The following is a 27,152-nucleotide window of genomic DNA, read 5'->3' as shown; positions in this document are numbered from 1 at the left end:
AAATGCCACCCCCCACAGGTGTGGTCTGAGTCACAGGTGCCCGGTCGGAGCTCTGCGTCTGCAGCTCTGGTCCCTCCTGCCCCAGCCCCTCCCTGAGAGAGCGGCTCCAGCCCCCCGCCCTGAAAGGCCTCTGAACTGGACTTGGAACAGGGCCAGAGCAAGGCCGTGCTGAAGGTGGACGGGAAGGAAACATCCCCAGGACCCCAAAAATCAGGGGACGCAGGGCAAGGGCCCGTGAAGCTAGGAGGGACCACCAGCAGGGAGCACCCTTCCATCCCCCCCAGAGCATCACATCGCCCACGGCCCCGGCTCCCATAGCCCACTGGGCTCACAGCTCACATATCCTCAGCAGCCACAGCCCCCCCGCCCCCCAAGAAAGCTGGGCTGTTGCTTAATGAAGTGGAATAAATTTAATCTGTAACTATAAAATGTCTAGGTTAGCGGCAGTTATGGGTGCCCAGAGACTGGGCAGAGCCTGTCCCCTGCAGGCACCCCTGGGGACACGGAGACTCCCCTCATTTCACAGAGGCGGCTGGCTGGATGTTAGCTTTGCGCTCTGCTTCAATGCAGTACTTCTCAGGAAGGCCGGTGGCTCTGCAGGGGGGACACAGGGCGGGTGTGAGGGGGGCATGGGACCAGAGAGGAGGCAGCAGGAAGCAGGCCCCGGAACCGGGGGGCCCGCACCCCCACCCCTGCTCCCACAATCCATCCCCCAAACACATTCCCCTCAAGGCTCTAGCCCCCTGCCTCGGAGCTCCCACAGAGCCAGGCAGCCCCAGTCCCAGAGCCTTCAGCAGGAGCCCCCTTCAGGGGGCAACAACCTGGGTGAGCCTTTAGTCAGGAGAAAGGGCCCTCCCAGAGCGCCTGCCACCTCCCTCCGGCCCCTGACTCCCACACGCCCTGCCCTCGGGGAAGGGGAGGGGGAGGGGAGGTGGGCCACAGGGATTGCAGCGCACCTCAGCTCTTCAATCTTCCTCTTCTTGATGTCATCAATGCGCTCACGCCGCTTCTGGGCCTCCTCTTTGAGGCGCTGGCCCTCCTCGAAGGTGGCAATGCGGTCCTGCACCTGCTTCTGCTGGTTCTCACGTACCTGGCGCCTGAGCTCGTTGGCATGCCGTAAGCGCCCGGTGGCCTTTTTCTCCTCCTCCAGCCGCTCCTTCTCAATCTGCTCTCTCTGAGCCCTGGAGGGGCGACACCGGTTGCCGAATGGACTAGGCCGAGCTGGCCCAGCGAGGAGAGGCACTGAGGGAGCCTTCTGGAAGGGCTTCCCCAGGGAACATGCTTCAGAGACCACAGCCCTGCACACTCCCACCGTCTTCTGAGGCTCAGAGACCAGCCTCCAGGCCGCCTCCGTGCATGCCGCCCCTCTCCTCAGCCAGGCCCGGCGCCGTGGGCACTCCACGTCAGGGGCATGCTTAGACGGGCCCCGTGCTTGCTTTCATTCTGTTCCGTCACCGTTTTGAAATTCTTAATATTTTTTGAACAAGGGATCCCCCAGGCCCTGCAAATTATGTAGCTGGCCTATACTCAGGGTTTCACCCACTGGAAGCTATTTTATTCCAACCTTCTCTTTTGCAACGATGCACAGCTCCTCTCTAGCTGGTTCTAAGATATCCTTCTTTCTCTCTCTCCCTTTCTTCCTTCCCACGAACAATACTAATGACATTAACAAAACTGCAAAGGGGATGCTCAGAAGTGACAAGTGCTGGTGTTGGTAGAGCTAGCTCTCCTACTTGCTGGAAGAAGGAAGGAGTTGTCCCTGGGGCCTCTTAGTGCTCCAGCTCTCCAGCTCTCCAGATTCCTCATAGGAGCCTCTTTGCAGGGGGATTTTCACGGGCCCTGATATCCTGGAGAAAGCGGCCAATGTGGGCCAGACAGGCTCCAAAAAACCTCAGATGAAATGTATTCACATCTCAGGGGAAGCCCTGAGCTCGGCCACCCTGAGCCGTCATCTTAGTTCTTTCTCGACATAACCAAAAACGAGAACAACGTGTAAAATCATCTTGGGCAGGGATTTCTCACCTGCTCCCTGCCCTGAGGGCACTGGTGCCCCACAAAGCTCCGAAAAGCACCATGTCACTTATTCACTTCCCTCTGGCCAGCCATCTCCCCGGCCCCGAGAAACACCGGTGTCGTCTCAACTCTCGGTAACTCCCGCACACCTGCGGTCACCTGCAGCTGCCACAGGCCCCCGGTCTGCCCGGAGACACCTGCCGACTTCCTCACCCCTCTCCATTTATACTCCAACCCCAGCCGCTCAGACGCCCCCGTGATAGCAAGAAGCCCCACCTCCTCGCCTTGCCCTTGTATTTTCCTATACAGAGAATGGGGTTCTGTTGTTTCACCTCAGGCAAAACAGGCTGGAAACGGGAGGCTGCACGTGTCACTAGGGAGCCCCTGGGCAGCTGGAAACCTGAATGGGGCGAGCCTGGTCACTTCATAGGGTTATAGCCGTGACCTTGGAGCCTGACTGCACTACAGTCACCCGGGAGCTTCCAAAACCTGCTGCCGCCCAGGGCCTCACCCCAGACCAGTTACATCAGAATCTGTGGGGGTGGAGCCCGGGCCCAGGACTTTATGTGAGCTCCCGGGTGTTTCTGAGAGCCACCGGGTAGGGTAGGTCAGCTATCTCTGCTTAGTCAGGGGGCTCCCGGACAAAGGCATCCCTCTCTCCAGAAGCAGGAAGCACATACAGAGGCCATCGACGAGGTCCTGCTTTTGAAGGAGGAAAAGTTGGATTGCTGGCTACAGCAGAGACGCTCCTAGCGCTAAAAGACACCCGCCCTGGTGGTCACATGGCCCTGGAGACAGCAGGTCTAGATGCTAACCTAGAACATCAGGTGAAGCTGAACGTCTCCAAAGGGCTGGTCTCACTTTAATAACTGGCTAGTGCACATGCTTTGGGCAAACAAAGCCAAGAAGGGACAAATGGGTCAGTGGCAGAAGCAGGACCCTTAATTTCTTCCCATTAATATTTATTAGTGCCTGCTAAAGGCCACACAGGTGTCCAAGGGCATACAGGCTGGTGAGGGCAGACATCTGAGAGGTTGTCTGGAGCCCAGGGGGGAATCTGTGGGGCTGTTAAGGAAGCCGCTTCCTTCAGCAGGTTTCCAGAGACCATGGCACGACCCTTGTGGGCAGGCAAAGCTACGGAGCCAAAGGGCACCGCAGCTGGTGGGGACAGGCTGGGGGCCCACGGTCCAATAAAAGACCAGGAACCTGGCTCTGACAAGGGCAGAGATTCCTACAGGTCTGCTCTGCCTCTGGCTGGTGGGTCTTGGGTGGGGGCCCAGGTCTGGTCTGCAAGTACCTGGGGCAGTGCCAAGGACCGAGAGCAGGTAGACCAGAAAGCCGGGCTGCACCACTGACTCTCCACTTACCTGAGCGTAATTTCTGTTATTTTGTATCTACACCCCCCATTCCAATTTTGTTTTGTTTGTTTCCTTTGAAAACTTCTGATCTTACAGAGTCTGAACCAGAGCAAGAAAGGAGTCATTCCCAGTTTGTCCAGAACAGTGCCAGGGGAACACCCCCGGGGCCAGGTCTGGTGGTGGCAGATCTGACTGAGAGACGCCAAAGCAGCTGTGGCTGCCAGCAGCTCTGGGGGTGGACGCAGGGCGGGGAAAGTGACAGATGTGAACACTTCACTTCCACTTATGGGTGGGAATTTTCACTGAGCCAAAAGGGAACAAAAATAAAAGGATGAAGGGTTGGCAAGGCAGGCAAGATGGATAAATATAGGTGACGTCCATCCAAATATGAGTCTCCCACATCCTCCCACATGAACTGGCAAGGACAGCGTTTTGTTCACCTCTAATGTCTCCCGGAGCATCCAGCACAGAGTCTTGAATTTATGTGCTTAAAACATATTTATCAAATGAATGGCAAAGACCCCAGCCCCCAACCCAGGCTCTTCCCCAGTGACCCACAACCTTGGTGTTTGAAGTTCTTTCTGTCTCTCCTAGACCTCCCGGCTGCAGCTTCATCCCTAACTTACAGGGGGACATGGCGGCAGGGGAGGGCAGAGGGACCAGACACATACTTTTACTTACACCTTTAATCCTCCGGGACAAATAATCCCGATAACACCCAATTCCTTAGCTACGTCAAGGTGCAGTCTTCCAAATCCCTAATCAGAAAATTCTTGGCTCTCAGTTCTTGTCTTTGCGCATTTCAGCTCTGCATCTAGCTGGAATGACTCCGCCATCCCAGGCAAGATGAACGCACATCTGTCTGTGGACAGGCCAGCAAGTCCTCTCCGCCCAGTAGGGGCCATCCCTGCCACAGTACAAGGAAAGGAAGCCGAGGTGCCCAGCCCCACCTACCGAAGAATCCTCTCGAACTCATCCCGGTCCCGTTGCACCTGAACGGCCAGAGTGTGCTCCTTGAAAGCCACCTGCTCCAACCGGCTTTTGCGCAGTTTGGCTTCTGTCTCCACCTTCTTCTGCGCATTTTCCTTTTCCTTTCTGCGCCACTCCCTGTCTGCAGCCTCCTGGTTGCGCTTGGCCCGCAAGGCGTCCTGGGAAAGGAGAAGGTGGGGAGACCCGCGAGGGTGCAAACCGACCTCGGAACTGACCGGGCACCTTAGGAAGACCCCGACTGCAGACTCTGACACAGCCCTCTTTGAGGAGTGCCGTGCATTTCTCTGGCAGCAAGACTGTTGCGGGAAAGCGTACATGGAATCTTGTAGAACTTTCTGGTCGGAAGATACCCTGGGGGGTCTTGGCTTGTCCTCCCCCACCGCCGATCCCAATTCTTTCCCTACACCTCCAACACCTCCAGGCGGTCCTACAGTCGCCTCTCATTTTAAAAACTGCTAATGATGGAGATGCCACAGTTCCCCTGGTGACACAGTTCAGTGATAGTTACAGTTGAAAGTTCTTTACGTGGCAGCCAAAAGCTTTCTCTTGAACCTTCAGCACATAATGCCCTGAGCAGTCCTCACTGCTGCAAGCACTGGGGGCAGCTCACCCCTTAGCCCTCAGACGACTCAAGTCTAGGTAACCTGCACGCCCCACCCGCTTCCGCATCACTGTCCGTCAGGTTGGTTTTGCAGGCTGTCAAGGGAATAGTTAAGGGAGCTGGGGAGCCCCAAGGAAGCCGAGACCAAGAAGGTACCTGCTCTGCCTGGTAATCCTGGGCCTTCTCCTGCATGGCCCTCAGACGGGCGATCTCCTTCTCTTTCTCCCTCCGTATTCTCTCCTGCTCAGCCTCAAACTCTGCTTCTCGAGCCTGCCAGGAAGAAAAGGTCTTGTAGAGCAGCTCCCGTTGCCCCAGCCTTGCAGAGAAACAAAGTCCCTGCCACAGTCTGTCCAGTATCTCCCATATCACTCCCTGACTCTTTTTAAGGTAGGGCAAAATAACTAGCAATGCATGAATAAAGTCAATTAGCATTGCAAAATCCTTCATTGTTTACCAAATGCTTCCTCCTATATGATCCCAGAGGGCCCCTACTACATTTCATGAGACAGGTATTATAGACGAGGAAACTGACATTCATTCAGATCAAGGGTCCTGCCCGATATCGCATAGCTAGTCAACAACCAAAGAGGATTTGAACGCAGGTATCCCAAGCCCAGCCTTCATGCTCCTTCCACTGTATTGCAGACAATGTCTAAGTTGCAAGGCCACTGGGCCACGTTTCTGCAAGTAACAACTGTGGCACCCTGCCTGTCTTGTAAAGTGCAGCAGGTGGAAGTTATCTCATTAGTCCCTGGGCAAATGGCCAACCATGCTTTGGGCAGTTCCACTGCGGTTAGCAGATACGCAAGGAGTGAACCATCAAAGTTAGCTCCCTTTGCCACTTCACTGGAAGAACAGACATAGCCCTAAAATCTTCCCAAACCCAGCCTCCCAACTACCATTCTTGGGTAGTCATGAGACTAATGGCTTGAGCTGGGTGGAAACGTGATCTCCGTTCCCATAAAGAATGTTCCATAGCCATCGTTCTACCCGCCCAGACTCCTGGGCAGCCCAGTGAGTTGCCTACTTGTGGGCTGTGCACAGGGGCTGTGTGTCAAAGCTGGTCTCTGTTCCACCTCGCACTAGATGGCAGGGTAGGGAACTCCGGAGGTATCCACAACCAATCTCTGCCCTTAGCTCTAACGGGGCAGCCCCAGCTGCGAGAACAGAGACCACCACTCCATCTAAACTGGGCTTAGAAGCTTTTTCACCCCCATTCCTCACTGCCCCCAATCACTCCGTTACTCAGCCTAGCTCCTGAGTGAGTCCGTGTGGCATGAGCAGCATCTCCCCGTCACCATGAGCGGGGTCACTCTCTGCCCCGCAATGCATTTATGCTGACAGCTTCCACAGCAGCGGTGGGAGAAGCTCTACTCTCAGAGTCTAGCCCCCAGTACAGGATGCCCAATACAGGAATTTTCACAAGAAATTTATGGGGCAGGTGACCCGTGATCACTGGGGATGTAATTATGCATTCCATGAGGAATCCACAAAAACTTTCCTTTCCCCAATAGTTTTCATTTTCTTCCCAGTTTGTACCTGACCTTCATCCAACTTCTAATCAAAGATGTTAACAAGGGTATAACATCCTAATTTGGGTGTCCCTTCCAGCCTACTCTCTATTAATGAACCAGTGGCCAAGATGAAGAGAAGAAGGAGCCAGTCCCTTGAACGAAGGACATGAATTCTGGAATGGACACATGGCTTCCTGTCGTGAGTCCCCTAGATCTCAGGCCTGCCGCTCCCCGTGGCCAGAAGTCCCAGGCATCAGAAACCTACCATCTTCTTCTTGGTGAACTCCATCACCATCTGGTCTGCCAGTTTCTCCTGAGCCAGCAGCTCTGCCTTCTGTTTCTGGTTTTCGTCATTAATGCGCTTAATCTCAGCTTGCATCTTTAGTTTTTGCTGGTGCCTCCGTTCCATGTCCTGCCATCAGAAGGAAAAAAGCCTCCAAGTAGAAGGGGACAAGACCCGGAGACACTGGCCCATAAGGACAGAGACACAGAGGCAGGGGCTCATGCCCCATCTGCAGGCCAGCTGCCGCCGCTAGCCTCTGGTCAAGCCTCACCAATGACCCCTCGCAGCCACATGGCCTCTTTGCAGTCTGCACCCACGTGGCTGGTGGCAGCCCCGACTCGGATGATTTCTATACACTCTCGGGGAAGTGGAGGCTCTTAAAATTCTCCCCGGTGTCTCCCACATGTCATGAGAAGTCCTACCCATTGTTGCTGGTCTTTTCTCCTGCCTTCAGTTTCCCTCTCTTCGTCAAACCCTAGCTTCTGGTCTCTATTCCATAGTGATGATTGAAATAATAAAGTATTGCCCTAATTGAGTATTTTCTATTCACTGGGCCCTTTATATAGCCTATCTCTGAAACCCAAATACATCCCCAAACCCTGAAAGGTAGAATTTGTTCTCTCTCTCATGCAGATGAAGACACTGAGGCCCCAAATTTATTTGTCCAGGGCCATCCAGCTAACAAAATCCAGTGCCAGAATTTTGAAACCTGGTCTTTCTAAATTAAAGTTCCAATCTTCTCGGGAAGATTGCCCCAACTTCCAGTTCTCTCTTGATTTCTGAATCCCCTCTGCACTTAAGACGGTGCCACACCTCCTGGGATTTGGTTAGGCCCTGCCTTGTAGGTCCCCATTCATTCCTGTGTGTTCATCCTGTCCCTGCCAGAGGACGGGGACCATGTCACACTTCCTGTCTTCCCTGGCAATATGTGTAGCCCAATGAGAGGAAAACAGCAAATAATCAACTAAAACACAGAAAGGGGGAACCAAAGTGAGTGGCATGGGAGAAAAAGGGGGAAAAAATGGTAGACACAGAGAAAGACAATGAATGATGGAGGACAGGGTGCCAGTGTGACCCTGAGTGACAAGATCCCTTCTAAGGAAGGAGCCTGAGCCTTTCAAAGCCTGAAGATCGGAGCGAGCACACTCAGGTCCCAACGTAGAATCTTATGCAGCTGGCCTACCCATATCCTCCCACCAATCTCCAGCTCTTTCCTTCAAATTCTTCCACCCAACAACTCCCCACACACACCGTTTCCAGCTCCCTCCATCCCTCAAAGGCTATGCCCCACCCTAGACTTCCAGCTGCTTCTCAGCCCAGCTTCTGCCCTGACTCATCCAAGACAACTCTGCTGGCTCTCCCCGAGCTGGACTCACAGCCACGTCCAGGCCTCCCGGAACGCCTTCTGCACCAGATCGGCGCAGCACCCACCGCCTCCCACCCGGCTGTGGAGCGTGAGTCACGGCGGCCAGCATTCCCTCACTCTCCGCGTGCCTACCTCTTCACTCACCCCGCTTTTCCCCACCTGGCCCAGTGACTCTCCACTCCTTTCCCCTTCTCCCTCTCTTCCTTTCCTTTCTACCTGCTTCCCACCAGATTTAGGCCTGCATCGGTACCCATTATTTAATCCCACTGACCAGCACAAGGAGAAAACCTGCTGAACACTGATCTAGGACATATATACCATCATGCATTGACCTACTTCTTTGCCTATTTATTTACTTTTCAGGTTGTTGTTTTCGTTGGTTCCAACCATCATCAAATCACTGGGGGATGACAACCCAATCGTCCATTAACGTGGGGAAAGAGGAAAAAAAAATCAGGAACGCAGGTCCCACTAGTTAAATGACACCATGAGGAAATAATCTGACAGATCAGAATGGGGGAAACACTTCAAGTCAACTTGCCTGGGTCCCTCACAATACCAGTGCCAAGAAAATCAAGGAAGGAAGGAACGAGAACTCTTCTAGGTCAAAGCACATGAAAGAGGCTTAAGTGAATGCAAGGCAGGGACCTTGATTGGATCTTGGTTGAAAAAAAGAAAACTGAAAATACATTTTTGGAACACTTGGGGAAATCTGAATGTGGATTAAGTATTAAATGATATGACAGAATCACTGGATTCCAATTTTTCATGAGGGGATGAGATACCAGTACTGATGACTGGTAAGAGAGCATCTTTGTTCTTCCAAAATAAGGGCTGAACCATTTAGTAGCAAAGTCTCAAGATATCTGCTGTCAAAGAGTTTAACAGTAACAGAATACGTATAAGCCCCCAAAAGAGACAAACAACTATGGCAGATTCACAATTATGAAATCTAGGTGGAGCATGGATGGATGTGATATATACAATTCTTTCAACTTGTCTGTGTGAATAAAAATTTTCAAAGGTAAAAAACTGAGGGGGGGCAGAAAGAATAAACACCCCAAAGGCTCCCCTTGCCCCCCCCCACTGTGCGAGCGGCCTTTATGTATTGCAACAGACCGGAGCAGGCAAACAGAAGAGGGTTTATTTAAGTCTACTTGGTTTGGGGCAGGTATGTCATCATTTCTTTTGCAATGGATATGCCTACTGATTTTACCTAGACTAACGGAGAAAAAAGGTTTGGCTCCTCCACACAATTAACCACGTTCGGATGCTGTGTACTTGGAGTGAGGGAACAGCAGGGAGCCTGAGCCTAAGACAGAGCTAAGACATCTACAAAGTGTATCACATCCCTAAATAGGTGCGGGAAGACTATTAAACATCCCTATGTTTATGTGTGCAATGCACATAGCTGTGTATTTCCTTTCTGTGTCCATGCCCACGGATGTGTTGGTCTCGGACCCCAGGTGCCCGGGAGGCAGGGACAGAATCTGTCCAAGTCCCTGTTCATCCCCCAGTATAGCGCCACAGCCAAATGAACATTCAACAAGGCCATAAAAACTGATGGCGATGGTGTTGCGAAATGAGCATGCCTGACAGAAAATCAGTCCACACCCTGACACCCCCAAATCTCGGAGAGCTTTGTTGCTGTTGCTGGTGGAATTTGGCATTATCTGTCCAGCGTGTTACCCTTAGATCCTCCTCCTGGAGCTGTCCCATGTACTCCAGCATCTGGTCCCTCTCCTGCTCCCGCTGCTCGGCAAGCAGCGACCGCTCCTCCTGGTTCTTTTCCATCTGTTCCACAATGTGCTGTCTTCCTCTAGGAGTGAGAAGTACCGCAGGGGCTTAGAAACCCACGTCCACGTTCCTCTGCTCCAATCTCCACCCAAATAACCCCCAAGATGGGAGGTGTCACAGGGACAATTGGACAAGCACCCCCTACACATCGCTACTCTTCATGAGCCCAGACCAAAGTCCTTCTCAAGTGTCCAGTGTCATGAGGGTGCTGTCCTCTCCTCTTCCAAGCTCCCCTTCTTGAGGCTCCCCTTCTTCATTTGTTTGCCCAAGAGTGCACCCCACCTATGCAATGCACATTCTGCCTTTCAGTGTGTCAAGAGCTTCTGAAATCCTACCGCCTCCCAAGCCCTCCCTGAGCAATCACGGGATGCTAGGTTCCTATGCCAGCTTCGCAGTTAGAAAGCCCGGGACTTCTCCTTCCTCCCGTGCCTCTGCTAGCACCCAGTGTGTCCTGTCTCCCACCCACCTCCCACACCCACTTCATTAGCTGTCTATCTTATGCCCCATCTCACATGCCACAGACCTCCCACTCCTGGGTCTGAACAAGCCTCTCCACTCAGCGATGCCCTTGCTCAACAGTAAAAAGCAGAGAACCCAGAGTTTATAATCCGTTTTGGTGCCAGTGACTCCCTATGTGTTGTCAGGATGACAATAAACTTAGAAACATCCAGACCCCATGATGTATGAGTAAAGGCTGGGAGAATGAGAGAAGACACAGGTTAGGGTAGAATTGAGAGGAAGGACAATGAGATTCCCATCCAGGTGGAGCGCTTGAATGGCTTCATGACTCCAGATGAAATACACAGGAGGAATGAGTAAAAGAGTTACATGGAAGCAGGCTGGGGCTCAATATAAGGACCAACTCAGGTCATTAGAGTGGCCTGATGAGGCAGAGATTTTTCTTTAATTGGAGCTATTTATACAGAAGATGAAGAGCCACTTAGCCATTAAATCCACATTTATAGGGAGCCTACTACAGTCGAGCACCTACCTCCGGGAAGTACAAAGGTGAATGGTTCAAGAGCACAGAATCAGAGGGGGAGAGAGTAGAGCCAGTCAGTGTGGTTCAAGGTAACTCTCACATTATGTGGTTGATGTTCTAGACCTGGGACACTGTGGGTCTATAATTTACCTGTTCTGGTAAATCTACTTGTCCTTTTGGTAACTTTACCTGCTCTGGTAAATTTGGTAAATAACCTGCTCCGATAAATTTACTTGTCCTTTTCTGCAAAAGGAAGGGGACTGAGTTTTTCACCCTAACATGCGTTAAGCACCTGCTACCGGCCAAGCGCTCTGCTAGGTCCAGGAGCTCCAGGAATGAACCAAGACAGGAATGCTGTCTGGTGAGGGCCAGAGAGCCCCAGTGCAAGAAGCCATGTGCTGGAGTATAAACGTGGTGTGGCAGGACGCAGAGAAAGGGGCCCTGGAGCCTGCCTGCTGAAGGGATAGAGCTTTCCAGTGGAGGGACAGCAAAGCCACATACTAAAGGAAGAGAAAGTATTTTCCAAGGGAAAAGGAAAGAGAAGAGTATTCAAAGCAGAAGGAACAACAAAAGCATAAACCGTGAGGAGTCCAGGCGTGCTGGGGGACGGGGAACCGCAGAGGGATGGCAGGAAAAGCTAGGAAACGAGGCTGCGTTGGGGCCAGACTGTGAAGCACCTGTTATGATCTGAGGAATCAGCTTTGAGAAGCTCTGCGGTTCTATGAATCTCATCATAAGGTTTTGAGATCATAATAGATGGTAGTAATGACCATTTCTCCTCTGTTCCCTCTTGGCAAGGCTACTGGGACCTAAAGACCCATGGAAATGACAGGGAGGGAGATGCCAAAACCACCGCTGTACCTGATTCTTTCCTCCCTCCTCTTCCTATCCAGCTCCTCCTGCCTTTGAATGGATCTCTGTCGTTCCACCTCCATCATCTGATCCAACCGCTTTTCCTCTGCATCCAATTCTCTTTGAATCAGCTGCTTCTCCAGGATTTGGGCATCCCGGATGGCATGGCACTTGGCATTGAGGATGATCTGCGGGGGGGCGGAGGGGGAATGACACAGTGGCACCAGGTCTAGGCACAAGGACGGGGAGGGATGCACCATGGGGTGTGGAAGCTGGAGGGGAGAAATGGGAGCAGGGCACTCCTGAGCGTGCCGGACCCGCGCACAGCCACGCGCAAGCCCGGGAGAGCAGGAGCATTCCTGTGCTCACCCTTCCCTGAGTGTAGCTCTGTGCGAACGCTGACTGGCTCCTAAGAGTGCTAGCCTATGCAAGGAGAAGCCTCACTAGTACCTCTCAGGGCATTGGGTCTTCGTGTTTTGGGGGCCATGGACCACTCTTTGAGAATATGAAGAAAGCAATGGGCTCTGTCCTCCTTAAGATTCACTTACATACATACACATAAAATTTCCATAAAACTTCAGAGGTTCAAGGTCCCCCTTAGGGACCCATGAACCCCAACATTAGGCCCTCTGTTCTACTTCTCAGGGAAACTGAAACACTCGTGCAGAGGCCAAGCGACTAGACTTTTTAAGCTGGAAGAGCCCAACATGACACATCAGGGGACAGCCTTCCATAAGAACGACCAAGTGAAAGCTCTGGAAAATAAAAGGAGGCATGAGGACAGATCAACCTGGGAGAGAAGTATAGATGACGGGGTTGGGAGTCAGCGGTGTTCGTGTGCTTGGGACGTGAACCACATGCAAATGAGAAACAAAAAATCCACCCGAGCCTCTTGTCTTCATGCTCTCAGCTAAAGGAAGCCCTTTGGGCTCCTCAGGAGAAGCCCGTTTCCCGGCAGGAGAGAAAGGGAAGGCAGGTCCTCACTTGGCAAAGCTCAGTTCACCCCGAGAATCACCCTGCTAAGTAGTTTTACCACTCTTGCTTGACACATGAAGAAAATGAGGCCCAGGGCGGGTGACTGACTTGCTGAAGGTCACACGGACAGCATGTGGCAAGGCCAGTCCTCCCTCTGACCACAGCAACTCCCCCCTCCACCAGCCCCTCACCCGTCACCCCCTCCTTGCCCCAAGTCCATCTGGAGCTGAGGCCGTCCAGAGCCTAAGAGGAGGGCGGGAGGAGGGGAGGAACGAAGTCCCCACCTTGCTCATGTCCTTGAGCTCCTCTTCCTGCTGCATGCGCAAGGTGTTGGCTCTCTGCAGGAGGTTCTGGGCCCTCTCCTTGGCCACCTCCTCTAGGTCGCTGAGCTTCTTGTTGTTTCTCCACACCATTTCCTTCTGCTTCATGATCTTCTTGCGCTTGGTCACCGCGTCCTACGGGAGACAGTCTGGATCAGTAGGGGACTGCCCTGGGCGCTGGCCCGGCTACCACAGGCCACCCAGGAGGACCCTCAAGGTGGCTTCACCCGTCGTGCTAGCAGAACCCAGAAGTTTCTCGGCCTGGCTTCCTCCTCACCCGTCCTCCGCCCCCCAGCTGTTCCCACACCTGGTGTCCACTCTAGCACATCTCTGGTCTCCATGAAGCGTGCATTCACGCCTCCTTCCAGGACCCCCAGACTAGAGCTCCCCCCTCCCATCTGCAGAGATCAGGGCTCGGGGAGGGCAGCTACCACAATGGCCTCTTTCTCCTTCTTGAAGGCCTGCTCCCTGGCCTCGAGGTCTTCTCTGGTCAGCACGTGGGATGCCCATTTGACGCGTTCAAACTCCTCAGGGCTCATGATGAGGGACTCCCCAGAGGGATCCTTGGCGGGAACGCTGCCCCAGGGGATGAACAGTCAGTGGAGAGGAGCGGGAAGCTCTCAGCACCACACCACAGGTGCTCGGCCCTCCGCCCCTCCCTCATCACTGCTGGCGTCCCACGATGCCACCCCACGGTGGGAGAGACCACCCGCTGCACCACCGGCCCACTGGGGAGAAGGGGTCCCAGGTGAGGAATGGGCCAAGCAGAGACATTTTAAGGGCTTTTGCTGAAAGGCCTAGTGTGCATGTCACCTTCTCGGTGCACCCATCAGAGACCCTGCCCCGCCCCTCATGTGCACATAGGCCAATCCCCCCACCAGGCCGAGAGCCGACCTCCTCGGAGGCCACCGCGCTCTGCTGTCACGGCCTGGGCTGTGCCTCCCACCCCCGGGCACGGCCTGTGCGCGGACCACGCACTCCTCCAGGATGCAGCCTCTGCCGGCCCTGGTGGCCGCCTAGCCCCCGGCTGGGCCCAGAGGGAGAGCGCAAAACCACGCTGGTGAACTGGACTTTAAAAATAGCTTATTCCTCAAGGATGACATAAAAAGGGCAGGGGGGACGCCAGACAAGGTTGAAACGGATGCTGTGAGAAACCTAAGCATCCCTGTCCATCCGGCCCAGAGAGAAGCTTTGAGCCCTAAATATTAATTAAAATCTCTGATCAACAACAGTCAGAAGCATGTCTGCGGACCTCTCCTCCTAGCCGCCCAGCACATTCAGCAAACCAATAGCTAATTATAATGATTACAAACAAATGACATACACTGAAGGTGGAGGCGGCAGGAGCAGCCTGGGCCGTGAATAAAGCTGCTTCTGGGTGAGGCCATTTAACAGGGACACGGCAAGGAGACGCAGACCATCTGAGGCAGGAAGTGAAACCTCATCCCATAAAATGCGTGTGTGTGTGTGTGTGTGTGTGTGTGTGTGTGTGTGTGTGTGTGGTGGGGAGCAGTCCAGGAGGAGGACCGAATGAGTGAGTGGATCCGGGGCTTGGCCCGGGACCTGCAATGACCAGGACCGATCTGGCCCCCCCCAAAAAGGAACCCTTCCTTCGCCCCACCAGCGGCTGCAGGAGGTGGACCATGCATGGCCGTTTGCCACCAGGGCCGACCAGACCGCGCTCCTGGGGCCGTGACCCAGCCGTGCTGCCCCAGCTCGTGACACAGGCGACACTTCCTGGGAGCTCAAGTTCTCCGCGGGTGGAACCAGGGCTGGGAGGACGGTTTCAGAGAGTGCAGCTGGAACCAACCCCCCACCGCCCCCAGCGACAGCTGTTCCCCCTGCTGAGCTACAGGCCTAAACCACAGGGGCACCGAGCAAGGGGGCAGCTCTAGGCAGGAAGCCATGCAGAGCCAATCCCAAAGGAACCCAAGAGCCCCGGGGAATCTCCTCTTCTGGCCTCAGAGCCTGGGAAGAAGCCAGGGGGCCAATTAGCATCTGGTCAGTTTCCCTTTACTTCAGATTCTTGGTGCAGCCAAAAGGAGTTGACTCATCTGGACCATTTCTCTTTACCAAGAGCACTAAGGGGGGCTCAGAGAGGACCCACCAAGCACGGCCCCTCTCGCAGTCCCATGAGTCCCACCGCAGCCAGGAGACAGGGGAAAAGAAGAAGCGGGGGATCGAAGGCAAAGGCAAGAATCCATACAGGAGGGGGAGCAACAAGAGAGGCCAAGATGCCAAGGAAGGAGAGCTAGGAAGAGAACAGGGGAGATGAATAGGACAGAAGTGGGGCTCAAGTATCTGGAGGAGATCAGATAGCCCCTCTCCCTGCACAGGTCCTCAGCAGAAGTGCAGGCTGGGATGGGGAGGCAGGGCCCTGAGCCCTGGGTACTCACATGAGTTCCCGGACCATGTCCCGGGTGATGAGCTGGATGGTCTCCGGCTTGTTTTCCAAGCCCAGGGCAGTGAGGGTTTTCCGAATGGCATGCTTATCTCGGAGGACCACAATGGGGCTGTCGCTCCGGGCCTGAGGCTGTGGGGTCAGGAAGCCAGCTTAGAAGCTGGTCAGCCCACATCCTGCGGGTCAGTCCCAACTTCTTCAAGGGCAGCCTTCTCCTCTTTCTTCCGCCCCATCCAATGGCAGAAAAGGCTGACTGGGGCCCAGATCGCGGGACCACCAAGAGTTTCCAGGGCACTGAGAAAGCAGCACGCTGCTCTGCCCGTGAATATGGCTGCCTTCTTACTGACAAGCGCCTCTGAGAACAAGGCCTTCCCATGTCTTGTGCAAATAGTCCTGGAAGGATGGGGAGGGGAGTGGCTAGTGTGTGTCCATTCCTAACCTGAAACCATCAGGCACGAAAATCTGGGGTCTCTAGGTTCTCCTCCCTTCAAGATTTATGAAAGAAGAAATAATGATCTCTCTTGGACCCACATCGTGGTTTGAGATAATACGATTTGTTACAGACTCATGCAATCCATGATATTCGGAATTTTTAATCCTTCCTTATGATTAATTTACTTTGGTCCCCCCACCCCCGAAAAAATCATATGGAGGAGGTTAGAAATGGCCAAATGGCCTGGTGGAGACCTGCTTTTACATGGAATTTGGTTAGAAAGTCAGGGAATCAGCATTAGAAGGCATACATATTAAATGTATGATTTTTTTTCCAAAATATTCCAACCATGAAAGAGTCAGATAATAAGAAAATGAAAGCACTTATTTCAGGAAAATTTTGAACGCAGGAGAGAATTTCATTTGTCATGAAGGCAGCGACCGTGATCCTGCCTCCATGGAGGTCGTGCAGGTCCTTCGGGTCCTGAGCGCCCTTCGCCCTTTGCACAGACCGTCCGCAGAGTGCTACCACCACCTGCAGTCCATCTGCTTCCGAGAGGGCGCGACTCAGGCACGCCACGGACCGCTTCTGCCCCCTGCTGCCGCTTCAGAGACTTCCGCTCCCCCAGCGAGGAGGCCAAAGAAAAGGGCCAGGAACAGGCATTTCTCTGACTGCCCCTCCCGCTGTCCCAGCTGGATGACTCCTGGAGAACTCAGCCATTTCCAAACCCTTCATCACCCCACGGGCCCAAAACAAAACCTGTCTGTAAGTGAGGGTGCGTTCCTCCGATTCTGTCCCTGTGGATAGGAAAACCGATGCAGATGGCCGTCTTCTAAATGGAGAAAGGCGGGGCGCCTGGGTGGCTCAGCTGGTTAAGCTGGTTAAGCGGCTGCCTTCTGCTCAGGTCGTGATCCCGGGGGTCCTGGGATCGAGTCCAGCATCGGGCTCTCCGCTCAACGGGGAGCCTGCTTCTCCCTCTGTGTGTGTTCTCTCACTGTCTCTCTCAAGTAAATAAATAAATAAAATCTTAAAAATAAGTAAATCAGAAAAAAATAAATGGAGAAAGGTGCCTGTCTCGAACCCTCTGGAAGGTCCTGTTCGTTTGTTTAAAGATTTATTTATTTCCTTGAGAGAGAGAGCGCTCACACGCGCAAGTGGAGGGGGTGCAGAGGCAGCAGGAGAAAGAAGCCCCAAGCAGACTCCCCGGGGTCACGGATCACACTCCCCGAGGATCGCAGATCACGGATCACCGATCACAGATCACGGAGCTGGAGGTGGGGCGGTGGGCTTGATCTCACACCCCTGAGATCAGACCAGAGCCAAAACCAGGACTCAGACGCTCAGCCGACTGAGCCACCCAGACGCCCCTGGAGAGTCCTTTTGGTTCACAATGAGGACAGCGAGGAGCACAGACATCCGCTGGGCTCCCGCCACCTGCCGGATGCACAGGTGTTCCCACCAGCACTCACACCACTCCTGGCATCTTTCCTGGCCTTTACTCTGTCCCTCTGTCTCTCACTGCCCTCTCTCCATGTCCCATTCTCCTTCCGTCCTTGCCTCTCTTCCTTCTCACCTGCTGCACTTCCCGTGTACCAAGAATATTCCAAGTCATGCTCTCGCTAGCTCTCCTTCTCTACACAGAAGAAGCTGTCGGCCTCTTAGCGGGGACGACACCTGCACATGAAGACCTGCTCGGGATTTCCCAAAGCTAATGAACCCTGTTAGTTGAGCAACTGGGAGAGGAGGATCTGTGGTTTTCTCTGATACTGTTCTTGGATGGAGGGGCAATATGTTGCTCCGGGTCTGTGAGCTCGGTCCGTGGCCCTCACACATCTTCATCCTGGGGCACTCACTGGGCAACGACCTGCTCTCTGCAGCAGAGCCCCCCTCAACATCACAACAGATTTTAAATGCAGGGCAGATGTGAAGATTGCAGGGGTGGAGGGGCCAGGTACCCCTGATCACAGGGGCCCCACTAGATGCCAGCGTCCGGCTGCTCGGGTCTCCCTCTGAGAGTCATCTGGGTGATTGGCTTCAACCCGAGCAACACCAGTCCTGGTCACTGCCTCCCAGGGCCAGCTACCTGGAGGGGCTGGGTGACGGTTACCTTGACTCCTCCGAAGAGGCTCTCATCCACCTCGGAGCTCACAGCTCTGGTCCGGTAGCGAGCCCTATTCCTCGACCTGTTGGAAGTGGTGGAGGACGAACTCAGGACACCAGTGGTGCTTAGTGGCTGCAGGGAGAGGCAGAAAGGCCGGGTCGTCAGTACCAAGCAGTCGGCTGGATCCTGGGCAAGGGAAACACCTCGCCAGCCCGTGCCAGGGAGAAGCAGGTAGGCATGTGGGGGAGCCACTGAGGGGAAGCACCGGCTAAACCCTGAAATGTAGGAGACACCCCGCAGAAGCAGGGGGGCATCTGGGCAGGGGCCAGGCACGCTAGCTCCGCGAGAAGGAGCATTTCCTCGTCCCCACACTGAAGATGGCCAGGTCATCGTGTGGTACAGAAGCGAGGAGGAAGGAAGTGGGGATGGCAAGAGGACGTCATCGTCATCCTGGTCCCAGTTTCCCACAAGGACACTGTCTTGTGAGGCCTCTCCGGAAAGGTAGCATCCTCTCCCACCTCCAAGCCTCTTGGCCTGAGCTCTGAGCCCCTTTCACAACTAACACCACTATCTGACATCCTCCGTGTCCCCACAAGCTCCCAAGGTTATGGTGGGGACCAGAGGACACTGAGGATGGAAAAGCACCTTCCCGCTGCTTGGCTCACAGTTGGTGCCCAGTAAAGTTCAGTGGATGAAGGCTGAGTGATTGCTTCACGGCTTTCACTCCTGGGACCCCAAAGGCATGCACTTTTAACCAGCCAGTGTCTTCCTATTTGGGGAGAATTCCTCATCTAATGAGTTGAGATAAGGCCTATCTCCGACTGTAGACGCTAAAAACACCAGATACGCTCCTTCTGAGCCTGGGCAAAGGGCCTCGGCTGCACCCATCGGATCCCCTGAGCCGGAATGGAGGGGAGCTGGTTGTGCCCGGAGAGCCCGGGGGAGCTCTGGCCGAGGCAGCGTGGTGAGGACCCGCGGCAGCACCTCACAAAGCTGCCGGGGCTGGGCGTGCCACGGTGCATCCAGGGGCCTTGCCAGACCTGCTCTGGGTGGTGATTTGGGCTCCGGTTCCAGCTGCACTGCCTCCCTTTGTCCCCGTTTCCCATGCACAGTTTCCCAGGCGGGGAGCTCCCCGAAATCCACCCCCCTCTATGCCCTCGTACTTAAGTCAGAGTTCCGGCTCTGCTGCCTACAGCTACCAATACTAGTACAACCTCCCCCACCAAAGCCCAGCTCAGCCCCGAGAGGAGTCTGTCTCCGGGAGGTGACTTCTGCCAGGACTGGGGGCGGCTCCAACCTTACTCTAAAGCTGACCCAAATCTCCCTTTGGAGGAGCCAACCTGTCCCCCAGTTCTCTAAGCTGGGATGTCTCGGCGGCATGAGCTACCCACTGGGGGTCTCCCAAGCCTGGGAATCAGCAGCCGTCAAGAGGACAGGGTAGACAGGGAGAAGGACCCCGTCGTTGCAGGTCACTAAGCCCTGGACAATGTGTTTTGAAAGCTCTCTCCGATCCGCCCTGACCAACCAGATTCGGCAGCACCTGTTTCACCTGCCTCGGGTTTTCCCGCTAAATCAGGCGATTATTCTCCAGCCGCGCAGGGCTGTGCGTGCCCTCCCTTCTCCTCACCGCCTGGCCCAGCCGGCAGGAGGCTTACGGTGGGGGCCTCCCTTTACAGCTTCAGGCAGCCCCGTACAGCAAAGCAGGAAAGCTTGGGTTTATTAGAAGGTAAATATAGCAGCCCCAAGGATGCCTAATAACAGACTCGGAAGGGTTACTGCTCCCCTTTCCACCAAAAATAGAAGCAGAGGAAATGAAAAGAACCTGCAGTAGGTGGGACTGAGGGCAAGCATTGGGAGGGGAAAGGTGGAAGGTACCGGACCAGCAGGGATGGTGTGAGTTCTGCCTCTAAGTAAGGAAAAAGGTGTGGTGCCTGGCACATCAGAGGAGTGCGACACGCATTAGAGGAAGCCCGAATGAATGAAAGCAAGCAAGGCGGCCTCTCGCGGGCCGCAGGCCGGCTTGACTGGAAGCTTCCCCAGAACACGCCTGACTCCGCGCCACTCCCCGACTCCACATCTTCCAAATCACTGTGGAAAATAACGTAGTGACAGGGCTTTGGAAGACAGATGAAAAGTATTATTATTGTTTTTGCATGTGTTCTCCTGTTTCTTTTCAAGGGCTCCTGCAGGTTTGCCGTTTACCCTCAGGTGTCCACCGGGCGACAGGTTCCTCCAGGGCTGAGACCCCGTCGCCTCTTTCCTGTGCCCTTGGCACCCAGGTCAAGAGCAAGCCGCTCATGAGATGCTCCACTGTCAGAGCCTAGAAGTCAGAACAGAGGAAGGAAAAGAGATGACCACAGAGAAGTGGCCACTGGGCAGGGCAGAGGGAAGCTCTGAGCTCTCTAGGGTTGGGTGGCTGAGAAACCTCACCGGAGAAATGCTGACTTTGAAGCCACAAGCCCCAGCCATCATAGCCAAGAACAACAAGAAGGATTAGGGAGGTCACTGTGCAACAGCACTCGAAAAAATGAAGAACCAAGCAGAAATGGAAAGTTAGAGCCCTCTAGGTCGAGACAGTAGCCAAAAAGCTCTTTTAGGAAGTGAAGGGCTGGTTTGACTTCTTGCATGACCAAATAAATATCCCCAAGAGGGTGAGCAGCGCCCAGAGACAAGCCTGTCTAGTGCCTAGTTCCAGGGGCGGAGATGAGGAGGGCGGACAGATAAAGATGCCAGTCCCACTTGGATGTTTCCATTCTTGCTGACCCAGCCGACTCCCTCTCTTCAAATACCCTCCCACCCCAGGACCACAGGAATTTGGCCGCCACTAGGAATTTGGGGAGAGACTCCGATGCCAAAAGATTAGCTGGTCAATCGGATGATTTTCACTCTGTCATTGACACAGGACAGTCTCTATAATGTATTAGGTTTTGAAGAAACCAGATTGGAAGGCACAGGTGAGTATTCCTGAGAAAATGTCTGTTTGAAGGGTGTGCACCCCGAGTGCGTATGGAAAGAATGTTCACAAAAAAATGTTGAACAGAAATTTTGGATGAACATTATCTTCAGATGGTTCTCGCAGTGAATGATTTTCTGCAATTGAGGAGGTAACTCTTTTTATAGGTAACACACTGTATTTATTTGAAAACCAAACTTAGCCGTGGGGCTGGTGCTGACTCTGAACACAGAAGTGTAGCCCTTAAAAACTGCAGCATCGGACGTCCCCGATCCAGTACGTTCAGCCCAAATCCGGTGAGAAGGAGCTGGTACGGGGGTGGCGCGGACAGCTGTGGGGTTTCCTTGACGTAACCTTAACACCCGTCAACGGAACGAAGACCTTTTGTGTCCTTTCCTGGACATCCTCCTCACCCTGCCGTCCAGTTCTCCTTTTGCATGTAGGTTCATCACGGGCCGGCAAAGCAAGCTTCCAGCGCTCGGCCCGATTCTATGTCCCTTTCTGTGGGCTTTGGTTACCAAGAAGGTGAGGATGCACCTGCCCCAGGCAGCTGCCTTTTACAGAGTGATGCACTCAAGCCACCTCTTTCCTCAAATGGGAGACAAGGCTGGCCATCAGCAGAATGCCATCTGAAGGTGGCATCCTAGTCAGGACTGAGGTCCCAAGCCTCTTTCTGGAGGATGGTGTTATTCATTGTTTTTGGCAGAGTCCTGGAAATCCGCCTCATCGTGAGCCCCAGCCTCCCCGCCGCCACCAGCACCTCTCCCCACTCCTCCAAACACTCTCAAAAGCTAGCGAGCGGCACACGCACACACACGCACACGCACGCACACACGCGCGCGCGCACACACGTGCACACACACGCGTGCGCGCGCACACACACACACACAGCCTGCCAGAAGAGTGGAGATCACTAACTCGACCCACTGCTTCTGAAAGGTGCCTGCAGGCCCAGTCCTGTCCGGGGGATCTCAGAAGGCCTCCGTCAGCAGGCCGACCCCTGCCCCGAGTGGCCCATAGGCAGGGAATCCCGATCTGACTACACTAAAGCCCACAAGTCTAGCCTAAGTGCAATGCACTGATTAATTTGCACTGGAAAATATGAATAGTTTTAACCGGAGAGAAAGGAAGTGAGAGCTGCTATGTGTTCTTAGTTGCCTGCCGGGAGGCCCGACGCAATGCTAGGCCATCACAGACAGACGGACACACACCTTGCGCTTATGAAGCACCGAGGAGAGCCTGGAATGACTAAGCCTGATAAAACGGATCCGTGAAAGGGGACCCGCACCGCAACACCACAGGGAGTCCCCAGAAATTGGGGACCGCTCTTTGTTGGAGACTTGTTTGCATATAATTAACAAAGCTCTTCTGAAATCCCTACTTGGGGACCCTGAATTGGAACCACTGAGCCCTAGAAAAGCAGTGTGACCTATGGGCACGAAATGTGTCCACTGAATACCCGGGGCATCATCTCTGCCCCCTGGTGTGCCCCAGAAATTCTAAGGTTATTTCCAACACCCTGAGGCTCCAATGACTATCCTCTGTCCCGCTGCCTTATCCCTCAGGGACCAACACCCTCCTTACTGGAACCCAGACACCCCTTCATAGCTCCTCCCAGGCCTGGTGTCCTTGTCAACCCTCACCACTGCGGGATCCTTCCCACCCCAGGGAACCCCAGGCCTGCCAAAGCACACCTGATCCCTCTCCAGGGCCTTTCAAACCTGGTACCTACCCACCCATTCATTCATTCAAATACTTGTTGAGCCCTACTGAGTGAACCAAGGCCCCACCAACAGAAGAGAAACCTGAGGCTCAGGGACGTTAGGTGACTTTGTCACTCTGCTCTCAGTGGCCGAGCAGGTCCTATAACCCGGCATGTGGCCTCACCTGCGGTTGACCCACATCACCGCCCATCATCCCCAGCCCGTGGAGGCTCTAGCCTGAAGGAGAGGGAAGAGAACGTCCCTTTCTCCGGAACTCCCGGGCTAGCACCCCTCCGCGCTTTCAATCCCTATCGACCCCACCCCTAATTCCTCCCGTGGACCCTCCTCGGGACTTCCCTTGCTGCTTCTAGGCATGTCTTCTTTGCCCCTGGGCCTTCCTGACCCCAGACCCTGACTCATTTTCTGCCCTCCCCAACGCCTCGCTCTTCCCGCTCAGCACCCCAACCCAGTTCAGGACACATGAGGCCCCCCTCCTTGGTGCTCCCGGGACCTCACCATCTCAGCCGAACGCCCTGGCTCTGCGCCTGCGCCGCCTCTGCTACCCACAGCGCAGCCTGGGCGCTGGATGTTGATGCGTTACCATAGCAACGAGAGCGCGCGTGCACGCCGCGGCCCCGCCCCTGGGCCCACCCCGGCCCCGCCCCTCAGTTCCCGCGGAAGCACGCGGCGTCCAGCGATCGGGGGGACCCGAGCCCCTCCCTTGACTGAGAACGGCGCCCCCGAAAGACTGAGCCCCGCCGGCGAGCCCGGCTCTTCACTCTGGCTCTGGCTGGACCGTAGGGTCGGAACCCGAACCCTCAAGGGCCTGGCACGGGCCCAGGACGCATCTGTGGGCACTCCTGCAAAAGCCAGGCCCGGGGACACCCCCTGGTTACCATGGTTCCTGTTGCCAGTTCTGCCCAGGAGGTGCCCGCCAACCCTGGATCAGAGGAGACAAGTTTCACAACAGGACAGTCTGGTTAGACCACAGAAAGTACTTCCCGCCTTGAGGACGTGTGTGCAGTTTCAGGAGCAGTTCCTCAGACCTCCAGCTCAGTCACCTGGGAGTTTATTACAAATAAAAGGCAGGCCTGGGACGCCTGGGTGGCTCAGTCGGTTAAGCGGCTGCCTTCGACCTGGGTCATGATCCCAGGGTCCTGGGATTGAGTCCCACATCGGGCTCCTTGCTCAGCAGGGAGCCTGCTTCTCCCTCTCTCTCCCTCTGCTTGTGCTCTCTCTGTCGAATAAATAAGATCTTTTTAAAAAATAAAATAAATAAAAATAAAAGGCAGGCCCTATAGACTATCTGAATGGAAATCTACGGAACTGGCCTTAGGAAATCTGCCTTTTAACGCTTCCCAGTTTGCGTGGACTGTTCTGGAAGAGTTCTTAGGAGTTTTATGATTTTCCCAATTTGGTTTGGCCCGCATACCTCCCAACCTGCAGGGACGAAACTGAGCTGACCCCCCAGCCTGCGTGCCCCACGCCTCACCAAGCCTCTGCACGCACCAAGGACGCTTTCCCCTCCAGCCCTGATGAGCTGACCTCGGGCCAGAAGGCAGTGATGACGATCCTGCTCTCCCACTGGCGGACCCCTCCCCAGTCCCTCACAGCCCGCCGTGCGGAAGCTCACTGCAGCTTGACTTCTGTGCTTCAAAGCCACTGGCTGCCTCTGAGACACACTCAGGGCTGGACGGTCTGCAGAGCTAGGGGCACCGAGGGCTGTCCACAGCCCCAGGGGATGGAGGAAGGGAGCCGGGTCACCTCCAGTTGTTCTTAAAAGGACTTAACTCCAGCAGACCTCACATTCCTTCTCTGGATTTCCCAGCCTTATCTCCTTTGGGATCCTCAAAAGAACACAGGGGCGGGACAGGGGTGGCGGGGAGGCCACAGTGTGGGAGGTGGGATCCGAGGGGGAGGTGAGAGCAGCTACCATGCCCTGTGGGCCTGAAGGGGGAGCACAATCCTCTGGGCTTGGGAGTGAGGTGAGGGAAGGAGGGACAACGAGGCGAGCAGCCTGCTGTGGATGGGATGCTCCCCTAAGTGTTCCTCCGAATCCTCAGCCGCATCTCTGTGAAATCATCCCCATCACCAGAGAGGAGACTGAGGCCAAGAGGGGTCACCGTCCAAACTCAAAAGTTGGTGTTCTTTCCTCAACCCAGGCGGCCTCTCTGAAGGCAAGGTCTTAAAGTCGAGGCAGGAAGGAGTGGGGGACAGAGTGCCAGGTAAGGGAGCCCCCTGCCAGGCTTTGTTTGAATTGACCTCAAAGCTCCCAATCCTTAAGGTTCGGGCCTTCGGAGTGCTTGAGCCCCTTACAAGGCTCAATCACCAGGCCTCTTGGCTGCGTGTCTGCTTGGCCATGTGGTTTGTAGATTTGCAAAAGTAAGTTGAGTTAGGGATCCATTTATTTTGGATTCCATGAAATGTTCCCCATTTATTTTGGATTCCATGTTTGTGTGGTTCCCCATCACCTGTCTCGTTGTGTTACTGCTTTCTGTGCGGCTGTCAGCAAGGCCGCCTGGGACGCTCCCTCCGGCTGCCCACCGGCCACCTCAGCTGAGGTCCAGACGGGAAAAGGCCGGCCACATTCTCTGTGGGAACATGTGCTGTGGTGCCCGACCCCAGAAGGCTTTGCAAAGTGGAAGAAAAACAAAGTTTGAAATTTTTTTAAGAAGCCAGCGGCCAGGGGCGCCTGGGTGGCTCAGTCATTAAGCGTCTGCCTTCAGCTCAGGTCATGATCCCAAGGGCCTGGGATCGAGCCCCGCATCGGGCTCCCTGCTCAGCGGGAAGCCTGCTTCTCCCCTCCCACTCCCCCTGCTTGTGTTCCCTCTCTCGCTGTCTCTCTCTCTGTCAGATAAATAAGTAAAATCTTAAAAAAAAAAAAAGAGAAGAAGAAGAAGAAGAAGAAAAAGCCAGCAGCCAGTCCATGAATAAATTCTAACCCTCCTATTGTATAAAATTGTTAAGTGCAGATTCTGTTCTTATCACTGCCTGGCCAAAACGGAAGTTCTCTCTGGCCAAGAAGAGACCTAGTAATGCAACATATATAATTATAAACACATTATACATCTCACCAGAGAAAAAGCTGTCTCCAGAGGACCTAAACTTGTTGACGGTTCTGTTTTTCTAACAGTGATACGGTTTTTCCTTTTTGCATTCTTCTCGTAGATAATTTCAAACCCACATGCCCACTTGAACTCTTCTGAGTATAATGAGACAGTCTTTCCATTTAAAAACTGTTCAAGCCTTGTGTGTTAGTTTTCTACTGCTGCTGTAACAAATTACCACAAATTTAGTTGCTCAAAACAGCACAAATTTATGATCTCCCAGTCCTGGAGTTCTTACCAGCCTAAAACTAAGTTCTCAGCAGGATCACATTCCTTACAAAGGCTCTAGGGTGAATACTTTGTCCAATTTCTGAAGGCCACCATATTCCTTGGCTCACGCCCCCCTTCTTCCATATTTAAAGCCAGTAACATTACAGCACTGAGCACTCTACACAAGTCACATTTCCTTCTATGGGGAAGTTTCTCTGATTTTAGGGACTCGTGTGATTAGGTTGAGCCCACCAGGATAATCCAAGAGAATCTCCCCATCTCAGGATCCTTACCTTATTCATAACTGCAAAGTCGTTTTACCATGTAAGGTAAATATTTAGAGGTTTGGGGAATTAAGAGGTAGATATTTGGAGGAGAGGTGGTGCATTATTCTGCCTACCACACCTTGCTAGGTAACAATGATCTTTTAAGGATCTGTAACATATTTTCAAAGGCTTGGGAGAGAAACACAAAAAACAAAATGCAAAAATATTTATTCAAAAAGTTGATACAACTTGAACATGCCTTTCTAAACCGATCTTGGAAAGTTTCTTTGAAGATTCAAATAATACAAATGAGAGTGAACAGATTTGGACATATATCAAGAGTACATCCTCTTTGGGGTGCCTGGCTGACTCAGTTGGTAGGTAGAGCATACAACTCTAGATCTCAGGGTCATGAGTTTGAGCCCCACGATGGGCATGGAGTTTACTTAAAATTTTTTTTTAATCTTTTAAAAAGAGTACATTCTCTTCTTCCATCAACTTTAAATGTATGTGTTAAAGAACAGAAAATTTACTTTAAAATTAATGAATTTATTTTGTACAAGAAAGGAAACGATCAACAAAATGAAAAGGCAACCTACTGAATGAGAGAAAATATTTACCAATCATGTATCTGATAAGGGGTTAATAGCTAGAATATATAAAGAACTCCTACAACTCCACAGCAAGCAAGCAAGCAAGAAGAAAGAAAGGAAGGAAAGAAGGAAGGAAGAAAGAAAAAGAAAGAAAGAAAGAAAGAAGAAAGAAAGAAAGGAAGGAAGGAAGGAAGGAAGGAAGGAAGGAAGGAAGAAAGAAAGAAAGAAAGAAAGAAAGAAAGAAAGAAAGAAAGAAAGAAAGAAAAAGAAATCCACTTTAAAAATAGGCAGAGGCTCTGAGTAGATATTCTTCCAAAGAAGACATACAAACGGG

General features: G+C 53.5%; 1 protein-coding gene across 2 annotated transcripts; it reads right to left on the bottom strand.

Moving 5' to 3' along the window:
* Positions 1-436: 436 nt before the first annotated feature.
* Positions 437-23,236, bottom strand: CFAP45 (cilia and flagella associated protein 45). Of its 2 annotated transcripts, XM_032397204.1 has the most exons (12): positions 23,159-23,236; positions 17,993-18,118; positions 15,448-15,584; positions 13,483-13,627; positions 13,016-13,186; positions 11,766-11,944; positions 9,815-9,944; positions 6,742-6,888; positions 5,119-5,232; positions 4,326-4,519; positions 957-1,181; positions 437-594 (listed from the first exon to the last, which is right to left on the bottom strand). In XM_032397204.1, exons 1-12 carry the CDS (start codon positions 23,159-23,161, stop codon positions 516-518), a joined length of 1,650 nt encoding a protein of 549 aa, XP_032253095.1. In that variant the 5' UTR covers positions 23,162-23,236; the 3' UTR covers positions 437-515. The 2 variants fall into 2 exon arrangements, with proteins under 2 accessions (XP_032253095.1, XP_032253096.1); XM_032397205.1 differs by lacking the exons at positions 9,815-9,944; positions 11,766-11,944.
* Positions 23,237-27,152: the final 3,916 nt, after the last annotated feature.

This window comes from Phoca vitulina, unplaced genomic scaffold (genome assembly GCF_004348235.1).
Source record: "Phoca vitulina isolate PV1807 unplaced genomic scaffold, GSC_HSeal_1.0 scaffold97, whole genome shotgun sequence".
In the NCBI taxonomy this organism is placed as follows: Eukaryota; Metazoa; Chordata; class Mammalia; order Carnivora; family Phocidae; genus Phoca; species Phoca vitulina.
The sequence above is the reverse complement of the archived record's forward strand: the minus strand, read 5'-3'. Positions and strand labels throughout refer to the sequence as shown.